This window comes from Myxine glutinosa, chromosome 1 (genome assembly GCF_964187855.1).
Source record: "Myxine glutinosa chromosome 1, kmMyxGlut1.1, whole genome shotgun sequence".
In the NCBI taxonomy this organism is placed as follows: Eukaryota; Metazoa; Chordata; class Myxini; order Myxiniformes; family Myxinidae; genus Myxine; species Myxine glutinosa.
This window is the reverse complement of record NC_136261.1, coordinates 247,291,004-247,315,514: the sequence shown is the minus strand read 5'-3', so window position 1 is coordinate 247,315,514 and position 24,511 is coordinate 247,291,004. Positions and strand designations below refer to the sequence as shown.

General features: G+C 48.6%; 1 protein-coding gene and 1 long non-coding RNA gene across 2 annotated transcripts in view; one reads left to right on the top strand and one right to left on the bottom strand.

Moving 5' to 3' along the window:
• LOC137436089 (uncharacterized) overlaps window positions 1-5,426 on the bottom strand; it is an 80,233-nt gene extending 74,807 nt beyond the window's left edge. The window contains exons 1-5 of the mRNA XM_078775231.1: window positions 5,335-5,426; window positions 5,159-5,215; window positions 4,865-4,958; window positions 2,236-2,376; window positions 1,100-2,104 (exon numbers count right to left, since the gene is read on the bottom strand). Coding sequence (XP_078631357.1) covers window positions 1,100-2,104; window positions 2,236-2,376; window positions 4,865-4,958; window positions 5,159-5,215; window positions 5,335-5,337 — 1,300 coding nt within the window. The 5' untranslated portion in view covers window positions 5,338-5,426. The remainder of the gene's footprint in view (window positions 1-1,099; window positions 2,105-2,235; window positions 2,377-4,864; window positions 4,959-5,158; window positions 5,216-5,334) is intronic.
• A 6,063-nt stretch (window positions 5,427-11,489) lies between these two features.
• The window catches only part of LOC144894068 (uncharacterized), a 247,101-nt gene continuing 234,079 nt past the window's right edge, over window positions 11,490-24,511 (top strand). Inside the window, exon 1 of the long non-coding RNA XR_013624770.1 lies at window positions 11,490-11,504. This is a non-coding gene — a long non-coding RNA (uncharacterized LOC144894068). The remainder of the gene's footprint in view (window positions 11,505-24,511) is intronic.

Below are 24,511 nucleotides of genomic sequence, written 5' to 3'. Positions count from 1 at the left end.
CAGAGAGAAAACAAAATTCCTAAACACTGGTCACAATCAAAAAACTCAAATGGAACTTGGCTGGACACATGGCAAGGACAGACAAGAACTACAAACTGGCAACCGAACGAAGACCATGAAAGAAGCACGATGAGATCCAAGATCAGATTGAGAGATTACGTTCTGTTACAATTTGAGTTTTTGGCGTCAGATTTTCAACAATTCTCTATTATGCGAATATGGAGAACCTAATAAATAAATTTTACATTTTTAAAATAAGCTGTCATTTTCTTAAAACTTGAGCAGATGGGGTTAGAATGTTGAGATTCTTGTTGTCTTTTGGCAGCAATTTGCAATCATTGTTGTGGACATTTTGGTGACAGCCAGCCGTATGGCTTTCATCAAGGGGTTGTGGGGTGCTGGCTGGTTGTCAGAGGTTACAGATGGTATTCTGAGGAGTTGTGCTGTATATACCCAAAGGGCTGTAGGGTATATAAGACTGCTTTCTCCTTACTCGTTCACTGAATACCCTGCCTACTGCTGAGGATCGCTTACAAAGAGGGCACGTACAACCCAGCATGAGTATTGCTATCTGAATTTATCAAACCTTTATCAGCAAAACTTTTCCCACAGTCAGAGCATTTTTTATGCGAGCACTCCAGCGTGGGTTGCACTATGGAAGTTCAAGCTTCGTTGAGAAATAAAATCCTTGTCACAAATAAAACATTTGTAAGGATGGTATTGATGGTTGTTATCTCCATGTGTGGGTTTTATGAGGTGGGAGGAAGTTCTCCCAGAACTCAAAATCTCCACCTTTTTCGGTGAAGGATCATTATTCATGAACCAGTTTGTGAAACTTCATTCTCATAGTTTTGTTCCAAGGGCTCGTTTTAGAATTCTCACTGAACTTCTGACACCCTCTACCTGCAGTTTGTTTGTCGTGATATTCCCTGGAATGCTTTTTAAGTACTCAGTTGGGGTTTTCTTGATCATCCGGATTCCCTGTTGCTCTGACTATCACTGGTACAATTTCAGGTTTCTTCAATTGCGAAATCCACTTCACATCATTTTTCATATCCTGGTATTTCAGATTTCAGCTCTCTTGTATGGATCTTCATATGTGATATCAAACTGTCTTTTCGAGAGAAACCTTTATCACATATCGAGCATTTGTGAGGACGCTCTCCTGTATGGATCCTCACATGTAATTTCAAATGACCTTTTTTGGAGAAACCTTTATCACATATCGAGCATGTGTGAGGTCTCTCTCCTGTATGGATCCTCATATGTAATTTCAAATGACATTTTCGAGTGAAACCTTTATCACAAATGGAGCATTTGTGAGGATGCTCTCCTGTATGGATCCTCATATGTGATTTCAAAGCTCTGTTTTGCGAGAAACCTTTATCACATATCGAGCATGTGTGAGGACGCTCTCCTGTATGGATCCTCACATGTGATTTCAAATCTCCGTTTTGAGAGAAACCTTTATCACATATCGAGCATGTGTGCGGTCGCTCTCCTGTATGGACCCTCATATGTAATTTCAAACTGCCTTTTTGAGAGAAACCTTTATCACATATCGAGCATGTGTGCGGTCGCTCTCCTGTATGGACCCTCATATGTAATTTCAAATTGCCTTTTTGAGAGAAACCTTTATCACATATCGAGCATGTGTGAGGTCGCTCTCCTGTATGGATCCTCAGATGTAATTTCAAATCTCTGTTTTGAGAGAAACCTTTATCACATATCGAGCATTTGTGAGGACGCTCTCCTGTGTGGATCTTCATATGCCTTTTCAAACTGCTGTTACAAGAGAAATCTTTATCACAGACGGAGCACTTGTGGGGGCGTTTTCCAGTGTGTATCGTCATGTGCATTTTCATGTTATTCGTTGAAGCAAAATCCATTCTGCACACATTACACTTACAATGTATTCGCCTTTCTTGACCCTTATTGTGTTTGTTTAATTTAATATTAATCTTGGTGTTGCGAGGCCAAGACATGCACTTGTATTTTATAGAAAGGGAGTCTTGATTTCGTGATTGTTTCTTCAAAAAAGGCTTCTTCCTCACTGCCAAGCTGCGACTGGACCTTATTTGTCCCAAATTTCTTCTGGTTTGTTCTACAGAAACAAAGACCACATTTCCTTTTTTTTTGTCAAAATCAAAATGCAAAATATTTAACACTTCTCCAAAAATTATATATTTTCTCAACACAAAATATTGTATGTTAATTTTTTACGTTTCCACTCACCAGTTGCAAAACAGGATTCACTTCCATTTGTCATGTCAATACCATCTGATCCTTCCTTTGCAGAAGCACATTTTGAATCTTCTGTGACAGATAAATCGTTGTTGTGTTGTCTGCCTTCTACATTTACAGAATAGACATCACCTGTGTGCAAGTCAGGGTCTTTTGCAGGGAAATGAGATGGAGAACCATCTTGAGAGTTCATAGAACATGTTACTTCATGGAATGTATACTTCAATTTTAATGAAATACAGAAGTTAGAGATTGGTTAAAAGAAAAATTCCAGATATTAAGCGCAATTGAAGTAGTCTTCTAGGCCACCCTATTTCACATGTTCAAATACTGCTAAACTGGACGTTCGTGGAACCAACAAGAAGGCCATTTGTGTTCAACAGGGTTAAAGTATTTAATTCAATTAAAATAAAATAAAGATTGAAAAAATTAACTCCACTCTACTCTGAAGATTGAACTCTCAAACCTGTCTCCCTCCTCCAAGTCCTGGTGGCATCTGGTCAAATCTGTTTCTGCTGTTTGTTCCCCTTCCATGCCCTCCCTTACCTCATACGGCCACACACCTGACTTTGCACCTGAAAAAGCTGAATGCCTCAACTCCGTGTTTGCCTCAAAATGTTGTGTCCCAAACCCATCGCTCTCTGTACCCATCTTAACCAGTCATACACAGCTGCTCCCAGACTCTGTGCCCTTCTCTCCCGACAAGGCGGAGAAGTTTGTCAATACTCTACTCTGATTCCGCAACTGGCCCAGACAGCATCAGCCCACGGGTCCCCAAATCCTGCTCTGCCGTGCTATCACACTCTCTCTCTGTTCTCTTCACCCTCTCTTTTGCTCAAGGTCATCTGCCATCTGCTTGGAAATCAGCCAACATTACCGCTTTACAAAAAAAATGTGCAAAAAGAGATCCCTGCAACTGCAGACCAATGAGCCTACTCCCAATAATCAGCAAGGTCATGGAATCCATCATCGCTTCTGATAATAAATAAATCCTTCCTCGTCTCCAAAGGCTTGATCTGTGATCATCATTTTGGATTAAGACCAGGCCACTCCAATTTGAACATGCTGCTTCTGCTGTCTCAACAATGGATTGAGGCCTCAATGCTGAACAGGAAATCAGAGCCGTCTCCCTTGACATATGTCGTGCCTTTGATACGTTCGGTCACCCTGTCCTGCTCACCAAACACTCCTCTTATGGTATCCAAGGAAATCTCCACCCATGGCTTGTGGAGTTCCTCTCCAGTCATAGTAAACGTGTGGCCCTGAATGGAATGCCCTCATCTCCCCTTCCTGTTAAGGCTGGAGTTCCTCGAGGCAGTGTTCTGGGCCCTGTGCTTTTTCTGGTATTCATTAATGAGCTGTGCAACTCTCTGAAAAATCCTCTCTATCTTTTTGCTGATGACTCCACCCTCTGCTGCTACTTATCTCAACGCTGAGATTGACAGGCAGCAGCCTCTTCACTCTCTGCAGACGGGATAAAATCACAAACTGGTCAAAAAAGTGGAACACGCCATTCAATCCTGACAAATCTCACATCATCACTATTTGTTTTTGTAAAGACCATCTGGAAAACCTGCTGTCACTCAAGCTTTTGGGTCACACTATCTGCCATGATCTTTCCTGGGAAAACCACATTTCCAAGCTGGCCTCCAAAGGCAGTCGCCGACTGGGCATCCTCCGTCGTGTGAAGGTCTTTATTGGCACGACTGAGCTTCTCACCATAAACAAGGCTTTCATCCACAACTTGATGGAGTACTGCTCTCCCCTCTGGGCTGGTGCTCCTGCCTCACACCTCACTCAGCTTCATGCTGTAGAAACCAAAGCTTTTAGAATCATTGGCATCTCCCTTGATGAAGCTGATTCTGAGGGCCTTTCACTCTCTCTGCAGGCAGGTCGGTAGTCTTTCTGTGTTCTACTGATTCCTCTCTAGCCAAGCTCCTAAAAAAAAATAGTTGGTGGTTGAATTCAGTCAGATGATATGAAAATATTGTTAAAATTTGAAGTCGATCAGATGAAAATTGGGGATTTTATTAATTTGAAAAAGTGGTTGACCTTTGGCCTATGTTGGCTTTTTGGCCTACGCTAATCTCAAAAATAGTTAGTGGTTGAATTCAGTAAGCTGATATGTAAATCCTAATCAAATTTCAAGTCAAATGGATGAAAATTGAGGATTTTAGAAATTTGAAAAAAGAGGTCGACTTTTGACCTATGTTGACCTTTTGGCCTACGCTGATCTCAAAAATTGTTGATGGTTGAATTCAGTTAGCCGATATGAAAATCACATTAAAATTCCAAGTCAATCGGATGAAAATTGAGGATTTTAGGAAAAGAAAATTTTAAGTGGTTGACCTTTGGCCGATGTTGACCTGTTTACCTTTTGACCTCAAAAATATATAGGAGTTTGTCGGACCACGAACTCTACCATTTGGTGAAGTTTTGTGAAGATCAGTTAAAAACTGTAACCTGTAGGCAAGCATAAGTGAGCGGACTCACAAACACACAAACCGGAGTAATGAACAAACTTGAGAAAAAAAAAAAAAAAAAAAAAAAAGCCCAAGTAACAAACGTGTTATTATGTAGAAGTGTAGATTATTAACTTTTTACATCCCGATTTACACACCTGTTACGGATCGTTGTGCAGGTCTGACACCATCCTCTTCGCACCAACACTCGTTTAAAGGTATATCGGTGTTTTGCACGAACTGGACCAGAACCTTCAAAGTTATGAAACAATTAGAACACTCATTTTCAAAGACCTTTCGGCACGCTCAAAGTGCAAAATGGAACATCCTTCTCAAAATGTAACCACGCTGGTCATAAAAACACTTTTCAAAGAAAATCAAAATATATTTATCATCAATCGCTCCAGTCTCGTGAAAACGACCTGAGGGCTGGAAGGTGAGGCTGCATCTACCTCTGGCAAGGGATAGGTGTCTGTTTCGACCTCGAATGGATCACTGTTATCCAAGGCCTAAAAGAAGCACAAACACCAGAAGATGGATTACCGCACGTGGACCCAGTCTCACATCACAGATAAACATACCAATGGCAATACTGCATCTATACTTCGTTACGATAGCACGTACGTACCATGGGCCTGCGCCCAAACGATCACACACCACGTGGCAATTAAAAGTACACCAAGCGCTGTAAACACGACATCGGATCGAAACGAGGGCGAAGAGGACGCTCACCTCGCAATTTCAAGGAAAATAAATAAAAGAGAAACCAATATGAGTTTAACAGCAAAAGACTGTTCGCACCTATGTGACGAATCTGGGGATCGGAATAAAAACACCTTCTTTGAACGTTAAGGTATGCTTTAACCCAAAATATTTTTCGGGCGGCGTATAGGCAACGAAGCGTTACCTCGCATGCTCCCGGAAGTTAATTTTTTTATGAAAACTGCTTGAAAATCGAAATGCCAGTGGGTGGAGTCCACTGATCTCTATAATAACTGGATTTTTTTTTTTTGTTTGTTTGTTTTTTTTGTTTGTTTTTGTTTTTGTTTTGTATACAAGATCGAGGCTCGTGAAAGAGCGAACATTAATCACACAGAATGACAAACCGACACATAAAACATATAACATCGGGAGCGGTAGACAAGATGGGGAGAGAGGGGGAAGGACACAAACACAACATTTGAGAGCAGGGACCGAGAGACATGGAGACATCGAGAGATCTGAGAGAGGGCGAGGGCTTTGGGGGGGGGGGCATGGGAAGGGGGCGGTGGGAGAGGAAAAAACATATGGACACTGCCAGGACTTCCAGGAAAGAAGTTGGAATTTCAAACAAGGTGGATCTGGGGTGAATTAGCGGGGGTAGAAAAGATCAAGGTTTTGGATGGGGGAAGATAAGAGATGGTGGTGAACAGCTGTTTTAAAGACCTGGAGGGAGGGGTGGGATTGAAGGGAGTGAGGGAGTTTGTTCCAGAGGTGGGAGAAAAGAGGAATGAAAGAGTGAAGGTGAGCAGAGAGCCGTGATTTCGGCAGTTTAACCATTAGAGAGTTGCTGGCAGATCTTGTGCGACCTGTAGGAATATTTGGGGGACAGAGCACAGAGAGAGCTGGGGGTGCAAGGCCGGAGAGTAGTCGGTAGAAGACAGAAAGACCACCTACCTGCCTGCGGTGAGTGAGTGAAAGGCCCTCAGAGATAGCTTCATCGTGGGAGATTCCAATAATTCTGAAAGCTTTGGTTTCAACAGCGTGAAGCCGAGCTAGGTGTGAGGCAGGAGCACCGGCCCATAGGGGAGAACAGTATTCCATTGAGCTGCGGATGAAAGCCTTGGATGTGGTGAGGAGCTCAGGTGTGCCGAGGAATGACTTCGCACGACGGAGGATGCCCAGTCGGCGACTGGCTTTGGAGGCCAGCTTTGAAATGTGGTTTTCCCAAGAAAGATCATGGCAGATAGTGAGACCCAAAAGCTTCAGCGACAGAACTTCTTGGAGAGGATTGTTGAGAAAGTAGATGGGAGGGTTGTCCAGTCGATCTTTTCGGAGAGACATAGTAAGAGTGTGAGATTTGTCAGGATTGAAAGACATGTTCCACTTGTTTGACCAGTCTGTGATTTTGTCCAAGTCTTCAGAGAGTGAGGAGGCTGCAGACTGCCGATCTGAGGGAAGAGGAATGGAGCGGCAGAGAGTGGAGTCATCAGCAAAGAGATAGAGAGGATTTTCAAGAGAGTCAGAGAGATCATTGATGAAGACCAGAAAAAGCACGGGGCCCAGAACACTGCCTTGGGGAACTCCAGCCTGAACAGGAAGAGGAGATGAGAGAAACCCATTCAGGGCCACACGTTGACGACGACTAGAGAGGAAGTCCGCCAGACATGCGTGGAGATTTCCATGGATACCAAAGGAGGAGAGTTTGGTGAGCAGAGCGGGGTGCCAGACCGTGTCGAAGGCACGTGATATGTCGAGGGAGACAGCTCTAATTTCCTGTTTGGCATTGAGGACCTCCATCCATTGTTGAGACAGCAGAAGCAGCATGTCCAGAGTAGAGTGACCTGGTCTGAAACCAAATTGATGGTCAGAGATCAAGCCATTGGAGAAGAGGAAAGATTTCATATCCGAAGCAATGATGGATTCCATGACTTTGCTGATAATTGGGAGAAGGCTGATTGGTCTGTAGTTGCTAGGATCTGTTTTTGCACCTTTTTTGTGCAAAGCGGTGATGTTGGCTGATTTCCAAGCAGATGGCAGTTGACCTTGAGCAAAAGAGAGGGTAAAGAGAACAGAGAGAGGGTGAGATAGAGCGGCAGAGCAGGATTTTAGGACCCGTGGGCTGATGCCGTCGGGTCCAGTTGCAGAATCAGAGTCGAGGGTTGACAGAAACTTTTCCAGCTTGTCAGGAGGAAAGGACACGGAGTCCAGGAGCAGCAGGGTACGACTGGGTATGGTGGGTACAGAGAGGGATGGGTTTGGGACACAAGATTTAGAGGCAAACACAGAGTTGAGGCATTCAGCTTTTTCACGTGCGGAGTCAGCTGTGTAGCCGTTTGAGGTAAGGGAGGGGATGGAGGGGGAACAAACACCAGAAACGGATTTGACCAGACGCCACCAGGATTTGGAAGAGGGAGACAGATAAGAGAGTTCGGTCTTGAGAATGGAGAGATATTGTTTCCTGGCTCTCCTGAGGGTGGACACACACTTGTTTCGGGCTTTGTGAAAGGAAATGAGATTTCCTTCCGTTGGATTTGCTTTCCAGGAGACGAAGGCAAGTTGTTTCTGGGCAACAGCCTCACCACAAGATTCCGTGTACCATGGACGGGAGGAAGGGTATGACAACTGAAAACGAGATGGGATAAATCTGTGCATGAGAGAGAGCAATTTACTTTGGAAGAATTCCCAGGATGAGTTGATGTCAGAGGTGGTAGAGATGGGAGACCAGTCCAGATGATTGATGGCTGCTTGAAGACCGTGCCAGTTGGCCTGAGTGAAATGCCAGACTCGTCGACGCTGAGCAGGCTCCCTGAGGATGGTCAGAGAGATGTCCACTTTAACAAGGACATGATCAGATGATCCGATTGGAGCAGAAGAAGAACAGCAGACATTTTCAGGGAAGTTAGTCATAACCAAGTCCAGAAGAGAAGATGTTCCGTTGACTGAGATCCGGGTCGGGAAATTGACAGATTGTGTCAGTCCCAGTGAGTCGCAGAAGTCCTTTGCTGAGGAGCCATGCCTGGTGAGAGAGGTACCCACACCCAGCCAACTGGCATGATGACAGTTGAAATCACCACATATGAGGAAGAGAGAGTTGGGATGAGTAGATAGAAGTTGGTCCATATTATCAGACAGCGAGATGTAGATGGAGTCATCACTGTTTGGTGGACGGTACAACACACATATGAACAAGAGGTGGGAGCGAAGGGGAAGCCGTAGCCAGAGGTATTCCTGGGGGTGAGGTGGAGAGAGTGCAGTGCAGGGTGAGTGAGGAAGAGAGGTTTTGATAAAGATAGCAACCCCGCCTCCAGGACGAGGCTCAGGTCTATCATACCGGAGGAGGGAGTAGCCCGGGAGAGATACTAAGGAATCAGAGACATCATAAAGGAGGAAAGTTTCTGTTAAGCAGATCACGTCTGGTTTGACAGAAGCAACCTGTATGGAGAGATCAGTTAAATTTGAACGAAGGCCCTGGATGTTTGAGGTCCATACCGTTAATGAAGAGGAAGGGGGAGCATCAGATACCGAACAGGGGGGAGGAGGGGTAGGGTAAGATGTGGAAGAGGTGGAAGAGGTAGGGAGAGCTGTTGAAGGTGTGTCAGAGATTTCAGAATAGCTCGGAGAAAGGGAAGGATGGGGCGGACAAAAGGTTTGATGGTGATTGGGTGAGGCACAATGAGGTGTTATTTGAGGAGGGGGCAGAGCGAGGCAGAAGGTTGGGGGAGATGGAGGTGAGAGTTGGAAGGGGGAAGAAGCGGGGAGGACGCTTTGAGGAGGGGGAGTGTGAGGGGGGAAATTGAGAAGCAATGAGGGTGGGGAGATTTGAAGGGGAGGGGTGAGGGGGGAGTTTGGGAGGGAAGGGACAAGGGGAGGGATTTGAAAGGGATGGGATATGGGGGAGATTTGGAGGGGAGGGGTGAGGGAGGAGTCTAGGAGGAGAGGGGCGAGGGGGCGTCTTGGCGGGGAGGGGTGAGGGGGTAGTTTAGGAGGGAGGGGGCAAGGGGGGAGATTTGAAAGGGATGGGTGATGGGAAGATTTGGAGGGGAGGGGTTATGGGGAAGATTTGGAGGGGAGGGGTGAGATTGGATTTTAGAAAGTGTACGATTTATGGGAAACGAACATTTATTGCAAAATGAGTTTCTTGTGACCTTCGAGTTAAAAATATGTTTAAGGACGCTGGATGGAGGATGGAGTGCAGGAGAGTTTAGGGAATGTAGAAAAAAGGCACTATAGGAGATGGATATTTTTTTGGGGATGAATTGATTTGGTGAGCATGTCGAAAGCAGCCTTTTAAAGAAGAAGAAGAAAAAGGTGTTATAAAATATGACGGAATACATAACTTGAGGGGAAAGTGTAAACATTGAAGGTTAATAACAGTGAAAACTATCTGGGGAAATGGGGGAGAAACACGTGGTCGAAGAACGAACGAACGAATAAGAATGAATAAACGAATGAGAACAGAGAAGGAAATGTTTTTTTTGTTTTTTTTTGAGTTGAGATTTACACAAGGAAGTAGGCTATGGGTGAAAAGACTGGGAATACAGAGAACGAAAGTTATTGGATCACAAACGACAGACCGCTGAGAGAAAAACAAAGCCTCAAGGTTGTACAGTGTACACTGTACAAGGCCTCAAGACACGACACGAATTAACACGATTTTCAATACAGGTATGAAAGATTTGCACCGAAAAATCTTCGTCGGGACACAATATACGTACAACACCATTAATAAATACAGTTTTAACGAAAATACAAATGGGAACAATCACTTAACTTCGATTTCAAATCGTTCGCGACGCGGCAAAGGCCTTGCTCGCGACACGGCAAACAGACGATCAATTTATGAAAGATAAACACCGAGAAACAACCAAAGTTGCACACAATAACTTCACACACCGAAAGATAAATACAGTTTCGACAAAATACAATTGTGAACAGGCTTAACTTCGAAAAACGTGGAGACCGTGTGGAGCTTCGAAAATCCCTCCCACCGTCTCCGAGATCTCGCGAGACTCTCGCGAGATGGGTGGACTAATGGTGATTGGCCAATTCTCGTTGAGGCAACAGGAAGAGACTTGGCGACATCTTGACACCCCCAAAACAATCGTTCATTCGACTTGTTGCGTGCTTGCGGACCTGGTGAATGCTGCCATAAAAGCGAGATATATATAGTAATTTTGGATTGCAAATCAACTCTTTTAAGAATTTTATTGTGACAAGCGACAGGATGCCTGCGTGCGTTTCGTTTGGTTGTACAAACCGCGATGAGCGCAACAAAAGAGAGAAAGGAGTGACTTTCCATCAGTAAGTTTTAAATTTTTTCTTCATGACTGATTTTCAATGTCTGTCGGGCCTTGTCGTCAGGCTCACGTAGCCCTAGCGGACCGCATATTGTGAATTGTCATTGATGAAATATTAACCTGCACAGTGACATTGCCCGGGTCTGCTAGTTCGCTAGGACTAAGTTGACCAGCAATTGTATAATTTATGCACTAAAATGTAATTGTTGACTGTTTATTCATTTGTGGAATGACTCGTTGACAGTGATCTCAATGTATCAGCGTACAGAGGCACATATTAGAGCAGGAAATATTTAATTGCATGGGTTTATCCCTGGTCTGTTCTAACTTGTTATAACAGATCTTCAACTCGCAGAACTGCTGTTGATAATCAGGCAAAGAACAAAATAATTTTGGCCTAGCAGCAAACGAAAATACAGACTATAATTTCAAATTTTACTTTTATTTTTATGTCAACCGACAAGTATTGTTTATAGTAAATTTTGTTCTCCCTATGTGGGAATTCCCATTTTCATTTTATCATGACCGACTATTGTTATATTTCATGACAACATCTGTCAACCAATGCAAGGATGACGTTAACAGAATGTATTTGGCATGCAGGTTCCCACACTGTGATCCAGAAAGGCTACGGAGGTGGGTGTTGAACACAAAGAGGGACAAGTGGCTACCTAATTCAAGATCACGTCTCTTTTCCGACCATTTCACAGACGACAGTTTTGACAGGACTGGTCAAACAGTTCGTCTGAGGCCAAATGCAGTTCCCACCATTTTTGGATTTCCTGACCACCTTCAGAAGGTAAATGCAAATGTCATGATCTCATGAGTACATTTTCAACAACAAATTAAGTTTCATGTCTTTTGTCATTTGATGTTAGCTGATGTAATTGCTATCGATTTCACTGCATTACACAAGACGATGTGAATTCAGCAGTCTCAGGATGCCTTCTTGAGACGATTCCAACGCAATCAGCCTTGTGTTTCTATGTCAATTAGTTCCTGAGATATTACGCAAAATGTGATTCTAAGGTTTTTTGAGATCCTGATCTCGTACAGCTCGTATTATAAAGCACCAGAGCATTTGTAAAGTTGTTCTGGATAGATATATACTGGAATATAATTATTTTTAATATTTAATTTCCAGAAAGCTACAACTCGCAGACAAACCAAAGTCAGGAACGACTGCACCACTGAACCAGGCTCCAGCACAGAGTCCACTCAACCTGATCCAACATCTGAGTCCATGTGCCACCAAGACCACTCCTATGCCACGATGGCATCTCCAAGAAAATTGAAACACAAATTGGATGACGCCAGTGCTCAGCTGCAAAGTTGCAATAAGAAACTAAAACTTGAAAAGCAGAAAACAAGGCGTTTGTTGCAAAAAGTGAATGATATGAGTGTGGTTGTGACATCTTTGCGTGATAAGAACTTGATCACCACAAATTGTGCGGAAATGTTGGAGACAACATTCAGTGGTATTCCAAAAGAAGTCATGAAGAGAATTCTGAGCAATACGAATAAATCTGCATCCTATCCAGAGGAACTAAGATCATTTGCTATGACTTCAGTTTTACTCCAGTAAAGCATATGACTATGTGAGAGAGTCTTTTGATTTGGCCTTGCCACATCCACGTCAAATTAGGTCATGGTACAAGGGCATCGAAGGAGATCCAGGTTTCACCAAGGCTGCATTTAATGCCCTACAAATGTGCGCCAAAGACTACGCAAGCCAAGGGAAGGAGGTTGTGTGTGCCATCATGTTTGATGAGATTGCAATTCGCAAGCATGTTGAATTCGCCAATGGAAGATACCATGGATATGTCGACATCGGTAGTGGGAAATTTGATGATTCTACACCGGTGGCAAGAGATGCTCTGGTGTTCATGGCCGTATCGGTGAATGAATCTTGGAAAATACCCTTGGGATATTTCCTCATAGTTGGCATGAATGGCGAGCACCGCGCTAATGTTGTCAAGGAATGCTTTCACCGTCTACATGAGGCAGGTGTTTGAGCCGTCTCGCTTACATGTGATGGACCTTCTTGTCACCTGGCCATGATGCGTTGTTTGGGTGCAAAAAGCGATGTCACTGCATTGGATCCATCTTTCGCCCATCCAGCTGATCCAACCCAAAGAGTGCATGTGATTCTGGATGCCTGCCACATGTTGAAGCTGTTGCGGAATGCATTGGCAGACGGTGGACTTTTCCAGACCAGTGATTGCAGGACTGTAAGGTGGCAGTACATTGAAGAGTTGAACGCTCTCCAAAAATCCGAAGGACTTCGTCTTGGAAATAAACTGAGGAGTGCTCACATACAGTGGAAGAAGCAGAAGATGAAGGTAAACAATCCCACAGTCTCGCTGTGCAAGTTTTCAGTGCCAGTGTTGCTGATGCATTGCAATACTGCAATGAGGGTCTCCAACTGCCACAGTTCAAGGGATGTGAAGTGACAGTGGAATTTATCAGGCACATCGACAGTGCCTTTGATGTGTTGAACAGCAGAAATCCCCTTGGGAAAGGCTTCAAAGCACCTATGAGGAAAACCAACAAAGACAGATGGTGGAAAATAATGGAAGGAGCCAAAAAATTCCTCCTCAGTCTGAAAGATAGATCAGGCTCTCCGATGCATCTCGGTCCTCGGAAGACAGGGTTCATTGGTTTTATTGTTAGCATGGAGAGCACAATCAACTTGTTCTCTGAACTTGTTGATTCACCAAATGCCCCTCTGACATATCTCCTGACATACAAATTCAGTCAGGATCACATCGAATTATTCTTTGCAGCTGTACGGGCATGAGGTGGCTTCAACAACAATCCCACAGCGAGACAGTTCAAGGCGGCGTATAAGCGCCTTCTGGTCAGACATGCAGTCAAGAACGGAACAGGAAATTGTGCAATCTTGGACAGAACTGATGTTCTCCACATTGACAACGTATCGCAATCCACAGTTAACGTGGCAAGAAAATATGACCTGCTCATCACAGATCCCACTGCAGATGAACATGATTATGCAGATACACCGAATTTTGAGGAGGTGTCAGAGTACAAAGAAGCTGCTGTCAACTACATTGCTGGTTTTGTGGTGCGCATGATGCGGAAAAGAACAAGTTGCATGCAGTGCACGAAAGCATTGGGTGCTATCAATGGAGAGAGCCACCAGTTTGTGGCCATGAAGGACCGTGGAGGCCTGGAGCAGGCATCCTCAAGCATCGTCTCCGTATGCATGGAAGCTGAGAAATGTTTTCAACGTATGATGAAAATATCGGATGGAAAACTTCCACAAGGTCAAGGAATCTGTTCTGCAGTGGCAAGGAGTGTACTAAAAAACTCATCTGCAATGAATCTTTTTCCTGATCTCCATTCGCACCAGTTCGATACAGCAGTGGAAGACAACCACATCCACAAGCTGGTGACCATGGCTTCATCCTGCTACAGCAAAATAGAGCTTTTCCACATGGGAAAAGAACACACAGAAATTATTACTGGTGATAAAGTGCGAAAGCAAATGTCAAGATTAGTGCTGTTCAAGCATCAGTGAATTGAATCTAGTTGTGTGTTTTGTGCACTGATCTCTATAATAACTATAGAGATCAGTGGTTTGCGTCCATGTAGTGTTCATCATTGTGAACTTCAGTATTTTGTGGAACATTAATGTCCACAAGTCCTGTTTAAATACTGTCAAATGTGACATGGATGTTGTATATGTTTGTTATTACTTACCTAGTTAATATCGTGACATCATTTTTGCACATGTAATTTTTATTTGCACAAATATTTGGGTTTGTTATTATTGTTTCAGTGAAAGTTGCATCTTGCCAAATTTATTAATAATTCCTATACATGTGTTTTGTAATTACTTTGTTTCATTTTGTAATTGTTGGAATCTCGCTCTTGATGTATTGGTACTATATCTACAAGACAAATTCTTTTGCACAATAAATCATACAATAAATTTGTTATAAATAATAATTAAGTTTTGTTGCTGCATTTTCCAAGATTGTTCAAAAGTATGTTAAAATGCTTGTTTGAATGGCGTTTTAAGCTGAACTTAACCTTGTAATTCACTTCGGATACACTGAATAACAACATCTTCTCAATCCATGTATACATCATTATGATAAATTTTCAGATATCTGACGCTGAATAGAAACCAAAATGCACCTCATTTAACTGAAACTTGGACAATTATTAATGAGGATAACCTGGAGTTGGCAAGAACAAACAACCTATAGTAACCATAACTATTATACACTATACACACCATATGAAGTAGGTGCAATTTATGTTTTAATATAGCACTGGTTCTGTTATGAAACACGTATTTGAATGCGTTGGTAATGAACATCCGCAAAGTGAGTTGGACATTTCTCACTAAAAGCCTAAAATTTATCCTTCCAAAGCGTTTTGATATTCAAGTATGATTCAAGCGCTATATAAAACATCATATTATATATCTTTTATGTTTATTATAATAATAGTTATTGTCATTTGCGTGCAGTGTTTGGTGACGGTCATCGTATAGTTAGTACAAGGCATCGCTCTTTTTGGGGGTTCCAAGATGGCGGCGGTTTTGCATCATCCAATGAGGCGTCTCCGCCCATCCAGTTATTATAGAGATCAGTGGTGGAGTCAGCCTTCCTAATAATGACGTAGTTGTGGGTGGAGTCAGGCCAGCTGGCCAACCAATGGGCGGAAAGACAGACACAGATGAACAGAAAACTTGCGCCACTTTAATATAATTATACAAACACAATTGCTTGTTTTAGAACGTTAACTGTTCTTGTTTAAAATGAAACTTATTTGTAAATGCTATAACATTCACATTACGTATCGATAATAACGATTATATCGTCCTGCAAGTCTTCGGTGCCGTCCCCGGCTGCTGTCACCCACTCATTGTGTGTGTGTCTGTGTGTCTGTATGTCTGTATGTCTGTATGTCTGTGCTTGGCTGTGCCTTCACCTCGAAAACATAGGCTTCATCCCAGCGACTTTTGTGCGTTAAATAAATTAATGTGCCCATGTGATGTGCTCGTACATAGACATGCCTGCGTGTGCTCGTACCAAGACCTGCATGTGTGTGCTCGTACTGAGACGTGCATGTGTGTGCTGGTACCAAGACGTGCATGCGGGCGCCATCTTGTAAAAACCTCGCACATCTCTATCTCTAAACTGCTCCATGGAAGAAATTGAGACCTGGCTCCAGGGTCGGCGTCATGGGTGGGGGGGGGGGGGCATGGCCCATGAGTTATTGTGCCCGCCCCCCCACAGGCCAACCCTTTGGCGCCAAACTTTGCGTTTTATTAATTAATTTATATTTATCATATTAAAAGTGAAAATCTTTTCGCTAAATGAAATGAAATAAAAACAAAAATAAGAAAAGAAAAAAACACACCCTGTTGGTCATATTTGCATCAGGTCATATTTGAGGAAGTAGTTTGCTCATTGACGAGGAGTTTAATAAGGTGTGGGACATGGCCACGGCTGCCAGCGCATCACTGAGACCCGCGATCCCCAAACGAAGACGCAAAGCGAATACAAATATGGATGAGTATGTCGTTATGGGAACTACAGGACACAGAGATGATGACGAAAAAACAGAACTTCAGAGACTGCACGATAACACTATTGATTCAGTACTTGGAGAGATGGATCACAGATTCAGCGAGCGGAACTCACACTTTGCGAGTGCACTTGTTGCACTGAATCCAGAAAGTGATACATTTCTTGATGTAAAGGCTGTGAAGAATATTATGGACCTGTCACGATCGCCTATAATTGAGACAGTGTACGAAGTTGCTAAACAGTTTTTCAGCCCACAAAAACAATCACAGCCAATCGATGGGGATTGGACGACACAGCACATCCTCTCAAAGTACCACACACATCTGATCGGAATGCCCAGTGTACTGACTGCTTTCAAACATGCCTCAACATTTGGCGCCTCCACAGCAATGTGCGAGAATTCATTCTCCACTCTGAGAAACGTATTTTCGGACCACAGACACGCAATGCTCCACAAAAGAAAGGCCCAGTTGGTTCAGCTGCGTTTGAGAGGGACTTAACCCGAAAATGCACAACTGAGTAGAAGGACACCATTCTTAGGAGGTTCAGCACCAACACTCGCCGCCTGCAACTCTTCTGAAGGTAAGCCATGCGTTTAATTTACTTTATGATGCCAGCCTTGGCTTTCATGATTATTACGCAAAATGTTGAATGATTTTTGGGTTTGTCTGCATTTATTCGGTAAGAGTGGAGAAAAATAGTCTATTTCAAATGATGGTCCAATGACGCGCACGCCGCACAGTGCAGTGAGTGAAAGAGTGAAATAGTGAGAGCCAGAGACGTGGCTTGTACGTCGGCTATATTTTGTGGTGTGTGTGTGTGTGTGTGTGTGTGTGTGTGTGTGTGTGTGTGTGTGTGTGTGTGTGTGTGTGTGTTTTTGTCATTATCTTTTGGTGGAAGATAATTTGTCATTATCTTTTGGTGGAAAATCCACTATACTGTTTCTCATATATTTATATGTTTCTTCTATGTTGATGTGATTTTAATGTGTTTGTTAAACTACATTTATATTGTAGCGGTTGCCGCTGAGCATACACAATCACCTTACACCTGCCGAAGACGCAACCAGGGAGCGATCACTGTACCGGGCTCGCCCAGGCCGCCCGGACATGCCCAGACGCACCTTTCCCGGGCATTCCCGGACTCGCCCTTCCTGGGCTCGCCCGGGCACGCCCGGTCTCGCCTTTCCCGGGGACGCCCAGTCTCGCCGTTCCCGGGCATGTCCAGACTCGCCTTTCCCGGGCTCGCCCGGGCACGCCCAGTCTCGCCTTTCCTGGGCAAACGCTCCGGCATGACGTGTTTGATTGCATATATATATTGCTGCCCGATAAACGGGCTTTTCGGAGTACCCGAGTTTTGGTTTTGCTCAATAAAGAAACTCGGACGAATTCCCGTCTTTTGTTGCGTCAATCCTTTCGACTCGCGTTGGAGCACAGCTCCTTCACTGGTGACCCCCGACATGGACACGGCAGTTGCCCTTAAACTGCCTACCTTCTGGGAGGCTCACGCGGCGGTTTGGTTCGCCCAGGCGGACTCCCAGTTTGCCCTGCGAGGCATTACCGCCGACGACACCCGCTTCCACGATGTGGTAGCGGCACTCGGCTCCGCCACCGCGGCACGTACCCTGGGCCTCCTCCAGCACCCGCTAGCCGCTGACAAGTATGGCGTGATCAAGACGCTCCTCCTCGACGCATTCGCCCTCTCACCGGCAGAACGCGCACGATGCCTGCTCGACCTGCCCGAGCTCGGCGACACGCGCCCGTCCGAGCGAATGGACTACATGCTCTCGCTGCTCGGTGAGCACTCCCCGGATTTTTTTTTCCGGGAGCTGTTCCTCCGCCAGCTGCCTAGCCAGGTACGCTTCGCCCTGGCAGGCACGCAGATCACAGATCCCCGCGCCCTCGCCAGGGAAGCCGACAAGATCTCCTCGGCAGGCCAGCACATCGGGGCGGCTACCTGGAGCCCGCCGCCGTCCGAGGCGACGCCCATGGCGCCCGGTGCGGTTGGAGGCCGAACTGGCGGTGCAACTGGTGGCCGCCACGCCGCGCCGACCGCTTCCAACACGACGGCCGGGGCCTCCACCTGACCAGGCGTGGTGTTATTACTACGCCAGGTTCGGACAGTAGGCTCGGATATGCCGACCCCCGTGCACTTTCGGCAAGTCGGGAAACGGCCGGGCCGGCGTTCATTACCAGCCATGAGCGCCGGCCACTCGGGCAACTTGCTTTTCATCAAGGACAAAGCGTCCGGCCGGCGTTTCCTTTGTGACACCGGCGCCCAACTGAGCGTCAGACCCGCCTCCGAACAGGACAGGCAGACCGCCGTTTGCGGCCCCTCCTTGGTCGCTGCCAACGGATCAGCCATCCTCACCTTCGGCCCGCGCAACGTCACCCTCTGCTTCGGCAGCCAGCGCTTTAATTAGACCTTTGTGACCGCAAGTGTGCCCATGGCTTTGCTAGGCGCCGACTTCCTCTGCGCGCACGGGCTGCTGGTCGACGTCAAACGGCGTCGCCTTGTCAACGCCGAGACTTTCAGCTCCCTGGCATGCACGATGAGCAGCTCCGCGCTGACCGAACTAGCGTGCGCCCTTCCGGTGGCGAACGAGTTCGCTCGCCTGCTCGCAGAGTTCCCGGTCCTCACGCGGCCGACGTTTTCGGCCATCGCAGTGAGACATGGTATCGAGCACCACATACCAACTATGGGCCCGCCGGTCTATGCCAGAGCCCGCCGCCTCGACCCAGCCAAGCTCGCCGTGGCAAAGGCCGAGTTCGACGCGTTGGAGCACCTCGGCATCGTGCGGCGCTCCGATAGCGCGTGGGCCTCGCCACTGCACATCGTGCCGAAGCCGGGGGGCGGCTGGCGCCCATGTGGCGACTACCGCCGCCTCAACGACGTTACCACCCCCGACAAGTATCCGGTTCCGCACATCCAGGACTTTTCCGCCCGTTTGGCGGGGCGGGTCATTTTTTCGAAAATTGACATAATACGGGGATACCACCAGGTACCTATCAGGCCGGCCGACGTCCCAAAAATGGCCGTCATCACGCCGTTTGGCCTGTTCGAATTCCTGAGGATGCCATTTGGCCTCAAGAACGCGGCCCAGGCGTTCCAGCGCTTGATGGACGGCGTGCTGCGCGACCTGCCGTTCCTCTTCGTCTACCTGGACGACATCCTGGTCGCCAGCACGTCCCGGGCCGAGCACCTCCTCCACCTCCGAACACTGTTCGGGCGCCTCAGCGAGCACGGCTTAATCGTCAACCCGGCCAAATGCCACTTCGGCACGACGGCCGTTGACTTTTTGGGCCACCACATCACCAGGAACGGGGCCGTGCCGCTGCCAACCAAGGTCGAGGCCATCACCGAGTTCCCGCGTCCCCGCTCCATCAAGGCCCTGCAGGAGTTCCTCGGCATGGTGAATTTCTACGACCGTTTCGTGCCCCGCGCTGCTCAGCCTTGATGGAGCGGCATTGAACGCAACTTTCGGCAACTTTCTGAGATATCATGCTCAAGCAGAGACAGACAGACGAAAAATGACTCGTAGAGCGACACTTGGCAAAACAGAACAAAGTATAATGGCACTCAGTGGAGCATTCTTTTGACCTCAAAAATAATTAGTGGTTGAATTCAGTGACTTGATATGTAAATCGTTTTCAAGGTTTAAGATAATCGGATGAAAATTGACAATTTTGGCCGATGTTGACCTTTTGGCCGATGTTGATCTCAAAAATAGTTAGTGGTTGAATTCAGCAAGCTGATATGTAAATCCTATTCACATTTCAAGTCAATCGGATGAACATTGAGGATTTTAGAAATTCAAAAAAATATGGTTGACTTTTGGCCTGAGTTGATCTCTAAAATAGTTTGTGGTAGACTTCAGTAAGCTGATATATCAATCCTATTCAAATTTCAAAAGCACTGAATAGCCCATTAACACGGGCGACAATTTATTTCAAAAGTTCACCACACAAAAGCCATGCCTTTCAGGCGGGGCGTGGTATGCAAATAAGGCAGCCACGCCTCTCAACGGGGCGTGGTATGCAAATCGAGAGTCCACCCGGGCAAGGCAAGTCCGGACACGTCCGGGCAAGTAACCGCCCGCCGGTTACATCATCGGCCGGTGCAAGGTGATTGTGTCATGCTTCCGGTAACTGCTACATGCGCCCCCCCAGAATTAACTTGCACCGGAAGATTCAGTTTGAGGGGGGTCTTGATGACCCGACCGAAACGACCCCTGGCGATTCGTGTGGGGGTGGTCGGTGGCGTGGCGGTGGATGGTCGGGCGGGGGGGGGGGCTTGGTTGTGGGGGACGGCCCCGTCGCGGAGGAAGGGCCAACCATGGAGGTTGGTCGAGGTCCAAATGGGCCGGCTTGAGGTGGTCCATGGAGATGCGGTCTGGTTTGCCGCCGATGTCAATGATGAACGACTTGTCATCCCTCTTCAGGACCCGGAAAGGTCCATCGTACGGCGGCCGGAGCGGTCCCTGGTGTGCGTCGTTCTGGATAAAAACATACTCCGCAGTGTGAAGTGCTGGTGGGACGTGGGGTTGGGGGCAGCCGTGGTGGGCACGGGGGCACGGGGGCAAATCTCCTGGCGGCCTCCTGGAGGACTGAGCGTTGGCAAGCCGCGGACCAGGGGCCGGTGGCGTCAGGGATGAAGCTCGGCGGTGGAAGCCTGGAGGTCCTCTTTAGAGGCCGTTCGGAGGCCCAATAGGACCCACGGGAGCCTGTCGGCCCAACCGTCGTCCTGGAGGCTGGCCCTGAGAGCGGCCTTCATCGAGCAGTGGAACCGCTCGCACAAGTCATTGGCTTGGGGGTGGTAGGCCGTGGTGCGGTGTAGGTTCACCACCAAGGCCTGGGCGACCGCGCCCCAAAGCTCGGAGGTGAATTGCGGGCCTCTGTCGGAGGAGATGTCCGAACCAAAACGGGAAATCCAGGTGCCAATGAAGGCCTGCGCCATGTCGGCGGATGTTGTTGATGCCAACGGGACGGCCTCCGGCCACCTGGTGGTCCTGTCCACCATCGTGAGGAGGTGGATGAAGCCCCACGAGGAGGGAAGGGGTCCCACCAGGTCCACATTGACGTGGTCAAAGCGCCGCGCAGGCACGTCGAATGGTGCCAACGGGGCATGGGTGTGCCGGTGGACCTTCGCGTGCTGGCAGGCAACACAGGCATTGGCCCAGTCGCGGATGTCCTTACGGAGCCCGTGCCAGACGAACTTTGCTGCCACGAGCTTCTGCGATGCTTTCCGGCCCGGGTGGGAAAGGCCGTGGAGAGCGTCAAAAATGTGCCGCTGCCATCCGGTGGGCACGATGGGGCGAGGTTGGCCCAGGGAAACGTCGCACAGGAGAACTGTGCCTGTGTCCTTGAAGGGGACGTCGGCCAACCGCAGGCCTGTGTCCTCTGTCCGGAAGGCTTGCACCGTGGGGTCGGCGGTCTGGTCGGCCACCATGCGGGCGAAGTCCACACCGAGGTGGACGGCGTTCATGCCGGACCGGGAGAGGCAATCGGCCACAGCGTTGTCCTTGCCTGCGACGTGCCGGATGTCCGTCGTAAATTCGAACACGGCGGAGAGGTGGCGCTGCTGGCGGGCCGACCACGGCTCTGCAACCTTGGCCATGGCGAAGACCAGGGGTTTGTGGTCCACAAACGCCGTGAACGGGCGGCCCTCTAAAAGATGGCGGAAGTGGCGAACGGCCAGGTAAAGGCCGAGGAACTCATGGTCGAAAACGCTATACTTGCGCCCGTTAGGGCGAAGCTGCCGGCTGAAAAAGGCCAGCGGTTGCCAAGCCGCGTTCACCCACTGTTCATGCATGGTGCCCACCGCGTAGACGGAAGCGTCCCTGGTGAGGGCAATGGGTGCGTCGAGCGCCGGGTGCGCCAGCATCGTTGCCTTGGCGAGGGCCAGCTTAGCACCCGTGAGCACCTCGTCCATCTCTTTGGTCCAGGCGACGTCGTGCTTGGCCGGTTTGCCCCGGAGGGCTTCGTACAGGGGGCGCATGAGTTGGGCGGCGCAAGGCACGAACCGGTGGTAGAAATTTACCATCCCCAAAAATTCCTGTAGGGCCTTGCTGGAGCGGGGGCGTGGGAAACTTGTGACTGCCTCCACCTTGGTAGGCGGCGGGTCGGCCCCGCGCTTCGTGATGCGTTGCCCCAGGAAGTCGACGGCCGTTACGCCAAACTGGCATTTCGCCAGGTTGATGATGAGGCCGTGCCGGCCGAGGCGCTCAAAAAGCATGCGCAGGTGAATGAGGTGCTCCGTCCGGGAAGTGCTGGCGACGAGAATGTCGTCCAAGTAGACGAAAAGGAAGGCGAGGTCGCGCAGCACGCTGTGCATCAGCTGCTGGAAGGCCTGGGCCGCGATCTTAAGGCCGAACGGCATGCGAAGGAACTCGAAGAGGCCAAAAGGTGTAATTACCGCCGTCTTCGGCACGTCGGCCGGCCGGACGGGTACCTGGTGGTAGCCCCGAATGAGGTCGACCTTGGAAAAGATCACCCACTCTGCCAAATGGGCGGAAAAGTCCTGTATGTGTGGTATCGGGTACCGGTCGGGGGTGGTGGCATCGTTGAGGCGGTGGTAATCGCCGCATGGTCGTCATCCGCCACCCGGTTTGGGCACGATGTGCAGGGACGACGCCCACGCGCTATTTGAGCGCCGCACAATGCCCAATCGCTCCATCGCGTCGAATTCCGCCTTCGCCACGGTGAGTTTGGTCGGGTCGAGGCGACGAGCCCTGGCGTAGACCGGTGGACCTGTGGTCGGGATGTGGTGTTCGACGCCGTGTTTGACGGCGACGGCGGAAAACGTCGACTGCGTGAGGACAGGAAACTCGGCGAGCAGGCGGGTGAAATCGTCCGCGGCCGGGAGTGCGCAGGCTAGCTGGGTTGGTGCGGAGCCGCTCAATGAGCAAGCGAGCGAGCTGAAGGTCTCCGCGTTGATGAGCCGACGCCGTTTGACGTCTACCAAAAGCCCATGCGCGCACAGAAAATCTGCTCCCAGCAAGGCCATGTGCATGTTCGCCGTGATGAAGTCCCACCTGAAGCGCTGGCCCCCGAAGCAGAATGCGACGCCGCGCGAACCGAAGGTGCGGATAGAGGAGCCGTTTGCGGCAACCAAGGCGGGGCCGCAAAGCGCGGCCTGTTTGTCCTGCACCGAGGTGGGTATCACGCTCAGCTGAGCGCCGTGTCGCACAAAAAACGCCGCCCGGACACTGTGTCCGTAATAAACAGAAGGCTGCCTGAATGGCCGATGCTCATGGCAGGCAGCGAGCGCCGGCCTGGTTGTTTCCCGAACTGCCAAAAGTGCACGGTGGGCGGCACGTTCTGGCCTTCTGCCCGAACCTGGCGTGATAGTAGCACATGGTCCGCGCTGGTGGAGGCTCCGGCGGTCGCGTCGGGTTCGGTCGACGGGGCATCACGGCGGCCGCTGCCACCAGTGGCGCTAAATCGGCCGGTGGTGGCGCCGGTCGTGGCGCGGGCGTTGCCTCGGTCGGAGCAGGGTTCCAGGCGGCCGCTCTGACGTGTCGCCTGGCCGAGATAAAATTATCCGCCTCCTTGGCCAGGGCGCGAGGGTCCGTGGTGGGCGAATTAGCCAAAGCTAATCGTTCCTGCCCGGGTAGCTGCCGGAGGAACAGCTCGCGGAAGAGGAAATCTGGGCTGTGGTCACCGAGTAGAGCAAGCATGTGGTCCATGCGTTCGGATTGACGGGCTCACCCAGCTCCGGGAGGTCGAGCAGTTGTCGCGCGCGTTCGGTCTCTGTGAGTCCAAACGCACCGAGGAGTAGGCCTTTGAGCGCGCCGTATTTGTCAGCGTTCGGCGGGTTCTGTAGGAAGCTCAGGACCCGGGCAGCAGTGGAGGCGTTGAGCGCGGAGACCACGTGGTGGTAGTGCGTCGTGTCCTCCGTAATGTTCCGCAGGGCGAATTGAGAAGCCGCTTGGGCGAACCAGACGGCTGCGGGCGATTCCCAAAAGCCAGAGAGCTTCAAAGCTACAGATGACTCCATCGCCATGTTCTTAAAAAGGGGTCACCAATTGTGGAGCTATGCTCGCATGATAAAGCCGGACAAAATGGACGACACCAGGAATGAAGTTTCACTGAGCTGTTTATTCGAGCTCAACTCGAAAGAACTCAAAAGCATTGAATAGCCCGTTAGCACAGGCGGCAATTTATATCAAAAGTTCACCACACAAAAGCCACGCCTCTCAGGCGGGTCGTGGTATGCAAATAAGTCAGCCACGCCTCTC